Raw genomic sequence first — 7,500 nt, 5'->3', positions numbered from 1 at the left:
CACACACACACACACACACACACACACACACACATTCTCATTCTCTCTCTCTCTCTCTCTCTCTCTCTCATTCTCTCTCTCATTCTCATTCTCTCTCATTCTCTCTCTCTCCCATTCTCTCATTCTCTCTCTCTCATTCTCTCTCTCTCATTCTCTCTCTCTCTCATTCTCTCTCTCTCTCTCATTCTCTCTCTCTCTCTCATTCTCTCTCTCTCTCTCATTCTCTCTCTCATTCTCTCTCTCTCTCTCATTCTCTCTCTCATTCTCTCTCTCTCTCTCATTCTCTCTCTCTCTCTCATTCTCTCTCTCTCTCTGTCTCTCTCTCTCTCTCTCTCTCTCTCTCTCTCTCTCTCTCTCTCTCTCTCTCTCTCTCTCTCTCTGTCTCTCTCTCTCTCTCTCTCTCTCTCTCTCTCTCTCATTCTCTCTCTCATTCTCTCATTCTCTCTCATTCTCTCTCTTATTCTCTCTCATTCTCTCTCATTCTCTCATTCTCTCTCATTCTCTCTCTCTCTCTCTCATTCTCTCTCTCATTCTCTCTCTCTCTCATTCTCTCTCTCTCTCATTCTCTCTCTCTCTCATTCTCTCTCTCATTCTCTCTCTCATTCTCTCTCTCATTCTCTCTCTCTCTCATTCTCTCTCTCTCATTCTCTCTCTCTCTCATTCTCTCTCTCATTCTCTCTCATTCTCTCTCATTCTCTCTCATTCTCTCTCATTCTCTCTCATTCTCTCTCATTCTCTCTCATTCTCTCTCTCTCTCTCTCTCTCTCTCTCTCTCTCTCTCTCTCTCTCTCTCTCTCTCTCTCTCTCTCTCTCTCTCTCTCTCTCTCTCCGTGGAGGCAAAAAGGTAAATGTACGAGAGTATAGTGGTACCTATACTTCTCTGTGACTGTTAAGCATGAGTTGTAGATGTTGCAGTGAGGAAACTGGAGTCAGTGGAGATGTGTAAATGTGCCTAGAGTTTGTAGCTTGGAGATTGGGAGGAGGTGCAGTGTTACTGTAGGTATTATTGTGAGGGCTGAGAAGGGGTTGTTGAGGTGGTTTAGACATTTAGAGAGGATGGAGCAAAATAGGATGACTTGTAGGGTGTACAGATTTGTAGTAGAGAAAAGGCAGGGTAAGGGTAGCCTAGGACAAGTGTAGAAGTCTTCAAGAGGACACTGTAAAGTACAGTGGACCCCCGCATAACGATTACCTCCGAATGCGACCAATTGTGTAAGTGTATTTATGTAAGTGCGTTTGTACGTGTATGTTTGGGGGTCTGAAATGGACTAATCTACTTCACAATATTTCTTATGGGAACAAATTCGGTCAGTACTGGCACCTGAACATACTTCTGGAGTGAAAAAATATCGTTAACCGGGGGTCCACTGTATCTTCACCAGGTGCCAGATCAACCAGGCTGCAATGGATATGTGGGTCAACGGGCCACCAATAGCAACTGCCTGGTTAACCAGGCAAGCCCCAGATGAACCTAGCTCAAGCTGGGCTCTGGGAGTAGAAAAACTCTATGAACTCATCAAGACCATATAAATGGGGATGGACTTGGAAATCCAGCAGGCGTGTGTGAGCGTGTTACATAGGAATGAGTGGAGGCAAATGATTATTGGGGACTTGACAAGCTGTTGGGTTTGTGAGCAGGGTAACATTTTGTGATGGGATTCAGGGAAACTAGTTAGCTGGACTTGAGTCCTGGAGGTGGGGAGTACAGTGCTTGTACTTTGGAGGAGGGGTGAGGGATATTTGCAGTTTGGAGGGGCATCTGATCTATAGTATTGATGTGCCTCTGGCAAGGCAGTTAGAGTGAATGATAGTGAGTATATTTCTTCTTTTGGGTCACCCTACCTAAGTAGGAGACTGTCTGTGTGTTAAATTTTTTTATAGAAAACACAGTACATGTACTAAGTTATGTAATTGTCTCCAAGGAGGAACTTCTAAGTTTGTTCAAAATTATAGCTAATGAACCAAAGTGTAAAGTTTGTGGAACTGCATAAGCTGTGTGACTAGCTTGGTCACCAACTGTCTGGTTCAAGGTTAGGCCATAATGGTAATGATCCCCAGAACAATTATCAGGTAGTTAGGGCAAGCAGTAAAATGTTTTGAAGGAACAATTTGACATTTTTCAATTTCTACCTTATCTCTGGTTATGTTGAATAAAGAGCAGCAGGCAGTATTACATCTGGTCTAGTTAAGTTGTTAACTGCCTGGCAGATTTAGCTACAGTGGAACCTCGGTTGTCAATTGCATTACTTGTCGAACAAATAGATTTTTGAATGAGGAATTCAAGAATAAATGTCCTTGTTTTCGTACATTCTCTTGGTTGTCGACAGACAGCACCTGCTTGTTAATGCAAATATTTAATTAGCCAACCACGTGGCAGCACCTCATTGCCTAAAATTATGCAGACATGGGCATGAATGGCTCGGGTTACGTGCTCACAGAATGTGCACTGGACAATGAGTCGACAGCATTCAGTCTTATAACTATGAAGTTCTTGCCTCCTAACATCACTCTCATTCAGCCCATGGACCAGCAGGCCATTTCTGACTTCAAGAAACACTGCACCAAAGCACTTTTTGAAAGGTACTGTGAAATCACTTCAAAAACAAAGTTAACCCTCGGGGAGCTCTGGAAGAACCATTTCAGTATCCTCACCTGCTTGAGTATTATAGACAAAGCCTTGGGGAATGTATCTTCCAGGACCATGCAATCAGCATGGAAGAAATTGTGGCCTGACTTTGTGGTAGCCAGGGATTTTGAAGGCTTTGAAGATGAGCCTGAGCCAGTAGAAGATAGTGTGTTCTTTGGGAAGACCTTGGGTCTAGAGGTGACTAAAGATGATGTGGAAGAATTGGTGGAGGAGCATAGAACTGAACTCACCACAGAAGAATTAACAGACCTTCAGAAGGAGCAACAACAGATTGCAGCAGAGGGTCTGTCATCAGTGGAAGAAGGAAGGGATGATATGCCCAATGCACTTGTCAAGGAAATGTGTACTAAATGGTGTGAAGTGCAGGAGTTTGCTGAAAAATACCATCTAGACAAAGCACTGGCCATCCATCTCATGTATAATGTATAGTGACAGTGTAATGTCTCAGTTAAGATAAGTGTTAAAATTGAGCCTGGAACATACTCACTGGGCAGGTTTTTAGTGAGACAAAGAACCAGCAAGCCAGAACAAGGTGTTAGTGGTGAAAAGCGACAAAGAAGAGAACATCAGAAGGACAGTTGTCTGACGTATTAATTGAAGATGACTCTCCTTCCAAGCAGTAACATAACCCCCCTCCTCTCCTCCACCTCCTCCTTCTAGTATTCTATTAGCTCTCCTCTGACAGGTAAGAGGCAGTTAATTTTTCATTTACTGTAATTTCAGTTAGTTTCTTTTAGTGTTCATTTTTACAGTTTTGTGTAGTAATTAGTACATTTTTAATAAATTATTATATTGTCATTTATGGGAAATGTTGGTCTAGTTGTCGTCTATTCTGGTTGTCAAATTGACGTCTGGAATGAATTAAATTTGACACTGAGGTTCTGCTGTACATACAAAGCTGAATTAGCCAGAGTCAGGTCCTCATGCATATCATACAATTATTTTTTATTCTTGAATTGGGCTGTATTATTTGTGTGGCATTTAATTAATTCTTTATTTTTTTCCACAGAATCCTGGTGTAGGTGGTATTGGGCAGCCCAGCCTATCAGGAACATATAATTTTGGCGGCCCAGGTGTTGGCCAAGGTATGGATGGTAATGTGGGTCAAGCCAATGCTGGAATGGGACCTGGTCAACGACCTATGGGAATGGGGATGCCACCTCGTTATCCCAACCAAGAAATGATGGGTATAATTGGGTCTATACCTCGTGGCCCACAACCTGGTCCAGGTCCGACGGGTCCTGGAGCTCAGGGAGTTCCTGGTGGTCCTCCTGTAGGGCCTCCAGGTCCGATGCCTGGTGCCCCAGGTGCTCCAGGACAGATGGTTCCTGGACAGCCAAGACCAAACCCAGCTGACCCTGAAAAGAGAAAATTAATACAACAGCAGCTAGTACTCCTCCTCCATGCCCACAAGTGCCAGCGACGTGAAAGTCAGGCAAATGGAGAGGTGAGGCAGGTGAGTAGATAACGTAGGGACTGTTGTCTCTGGGTTTTATTCTGCTCCTTCATATGTGTGTGTGTGTGCCATAGGTATGTTGTATGTATGAGAGAGAAAATGAGGATATGAATTAATAAATGAATGAATGAATCTGAAGTTCGCAATATTGTGAAAGTATGGATTTTAAACGGAATCCTCCAGCATTACACCTAGGTCTTAGTGTCTATGTGTGGGTTGGTAGGTGGGTCCCTGCATGCCACTTTCCCAATTGTACTAGCCTATTTGTAGTTGCAGGGTTCAAGTCTCAGATCCTGGTACCACCTCTTAACTAACTTGCCACTCTCCAGATTCATTCCCTCTTCACCACATGGGTCCTGTTGTACCTGCTTTTTAAACTGTAAGGAGACTATATGTGCATGTGCTTTCATGCATGTGATGGCAGTGGCATTGCATGTGCACTCATGCTTGTTTAAGGGTGTGTGTGTGTGTGTGTGTGTACATACTCATTGAGTTTTTTATGTGGGTGTCAAGACACTGCTGCTGGTGCTGCCTCCTAGACTACTTTGATTGACATCATTGATTTCTGACCTCTTGTGCTTTTGTCTACTGAAGCTGTGAAGTAAGTTTGCCTCCATCACTGCCTCATTCATATGGTTTCAATTTTCAAGCACTCGGAGATGCCTCTTTGTATCCCTGTTACCTTACCTTGCGTCACTTTCAAAAATCAACACCCGCACAGCCTGGTTCCAGACCAGACCTCCCAGTTGATGGCCTGAATATGTGAAGAATGCATTCAGGGGTTAACATCCTTGCAGTCTGACTCAGACCAGGCATTTCAATGGATCATGGCCTGAATAATCTGGCTGTTACTGTTGGCTATATGAACCATAGCATGGTTAATCAGGAAATGATTGAAGGAAGACAGCCAGAGGTTTGTTGGTAATTCTTATTATGCATAGAGTGATGGTCTGATTAACCAGGCTATTGGTACCAGGTACACACAATCCAACATATGCACTACAGCCAAGCTAATCAGCAACTGACTGGAAAAACCTATAAAGTTTCCTCTTGAAGACAGCCAGAAGTAGAAGTTTTTGGCGATTTTCCCCTTATGCATGGAAATTGAGTGTTGAAACGTCTAAGTACCCTCACACTATGGCTCATCTGTGCCTTCATTTTCCAACAGCTTTCCTTGATCCTGAACATCTTAATTCAAACAGTCTGTCCCAGTCTTCCTGAATAATTCCTCATAAGAATTTGTAGCTGTGTTGTTATCATGTCTTCCCACCTCCTCCTCTCTGCCAAGGTTGATAGGTTCAGTTCCTTCAACTTCTCATAAATTCTGGTTGTGAACCTTTGGACTTTTTTTTTTTAGGCTTCGCATGCTTGACCAGGCCTGGGTTCCATGTCAGGGCCACCTATTCACTGGTTAGCCTTACATAATGTTGTACCTTGCATCAGTTCTAGGGGTTGCTGCCCTTGTGGAGTGGTAGACTTGGCCTCCTGGTTGCTGACTTGATTGACCAGGATGTTGGTGCTACCTGATAGCAGTCCAGAATATGCATCACAGCCTGACTGATCAGGACTTACTTGAGGAACTTACCAAGTTCCCACTTGAAGACAGCCAGAAATTGGTAATTTTCCATATGCAGAGAGGAGGGTCACTAGAAAGTTGAGATCCCCTTAGATTTATCATATTCTCTCAAAGTGTTCTTATTGTACCTCTGTTTTTCATTGGAGGTATTTTGCACCATCTGCCAGGTATCATGCTTTCAAATGGAGTGATTGCAGTTAGCAGGCTCGGGGCCAGTCCCTCCAGGATTTTTCTGAGGTAAATTATGATGTGCCTTTCTCGCCTATATTCCAAGGAGTGCAGTTGGAGAGATTTCAAGTGTTCCCAGTAGTTTAGACGTTTTGACTGAATTTAAGTGGGCAGTGGAGGTTCTCTGTTCTTCAAGGCACAGTACTTGCCCCACTTCTATTTCTCATTCTTACATCTGACATATGCAAGGATATAATTCAGTGAGAGGTATCATATTTTGGTGACATTAGAATTTCTGTGTCCATCGAGGACACAGCGAGCCTTCAGACTGATGTGATACAAGTCTTCCAGTTGGCCACATGATATTCATTGTGAACTAATTTAAGTTTCTCTACTATGGAAGAACTAAGGAAATAGACAAGTGGAGTATAGGACTTCACACCAGTAGAGTGGAAGTTAATTGTAAAGACTTAAGAATGACATTGTCAGAGTATGTTGCATTCAAGGATCAAAGCAGTGTTGCAATCAGTACCACAAGGAAAATGATAGACTTGTTAACTAGAGCATTGAAAACAAGAGATGCTTAGGCATTGAGGATACTCTTCAGGTCACTCGTTCTCATTGGACTGGAATATTGTATACATTACTAATGAACCCTTGAATGCAGCTGAGGGAGTGGTGGAGGCAGACTCAATATACAGCTCTTCAAAATTTTATATGATTAGCCCCAGCAGGCCAGAAATTAGTGTTGACAGTCGAAGTGATCCATGAGGCAGGACCAGGAGCTGAGTCTCGATTTCTGCTAACACAAATTGGTAAATATGTGTACATGTTAGCAGATGTAAAAGAGTATGCTCACAGTTTTATGTATTTATGTAACAATATTTGATATCAGTATAAAAATTTTAGTTTGTGTCCAGGTGTAAACTTAGAATTATACTTTAATTTTCTCTGTTGATTTGTTTGTCATTTATTTTGATGTTTAATTGGTTGGACATTTTATTATCAAACAGCATGTAGTAAATCTTTCCTGAATTAAGTATAAGTTTGTTGGCTGTCATACATATTTGTATATGTTTTAATTTTTGATGTTTATTATTTTATTTAAGGCAAAACTAGTGTCAACAACACAGAGTATTGGTTTGAGTTGGATGTTTGGTAGGTCATTGCAGGGTGTCAAGTTTTGGATTCTCTTTTTCTCACTCTCTCACTCTCGCTCTCACTCATTCTTACATGCACATGCATGCACACACGCATGCACATGCATGCACACACATGCACACACACATGCACACACACATGCGCACACACATGCGCGCACACACATGCACATACACATGCACACACACATGCACATACACATGCACACACACATGCACATGTACACATGCATGCACACATCATGCGATCAGTGAAGAGGCAGGGCCAGGAGCTGTGTCTTGACCCCTGCAACCACAATTAGGTGAGTACATGCACATACACACACACAGGCAAATCCTGTGTCACAAACCTTCTGGAGTTTTATGACAAGGTAACATAAGTAAGAAATGAGAAAGAGGGGTGGGTTGATTGCATTTTCCTGGACTGCAGGAAGGCCTTTGACACAGTTCCTCACAGGAGATTAGTGCAGAAGCTGGAGGATCAGACACGTAT

At 42.7% G+C, this 7,500-nt stretch overlaps 1 protein-coding gene across 2 annotated transcripts in view; it reads left to right on the top strand.

The window, feature by feature from the left end:
• Nucleotides 1-7,500, top strand: part of nej (nejire) — a 465,387-nt gene that overhangs the window by 117,905 nt on the left and 339,982 nt on the right. The window contains exon 3 of one of the 2 annotated variants that reach the window (XM_070086767.1): nt 3,657-4,094. In XM_070086767.1, the coding sequence (XP_069942868.1) occupies nt 3,657-4,094 (438 nt within the window). Of the gene's footprint in view, nt 1-3,656; nt 4,104-7,500 lie in introns of both variants that reach the window. The other variant, XM_070086766.1, reaches the window with a different exon arrangement.

This window comes from Cherax quadricarinatus, chromosome 19 (assembly GCF_038502225.1).
Source record: "Cherax quadricarinatus isolate ZL_2023a chromosome 19, ASM3850222v1, whole genome shotgun sequence".
NCBI lineage: Eukaryota > Metazoa > Arthropoda > Malacostraca > Decapoda > Parastacidae > Cherax > Cherax quadricarinatus.
The sequence above is the reverse complement of the archived record's forward strand: the minus strand, read 5'-3'. Positions and strand labels throughout refer to the sequence as shown.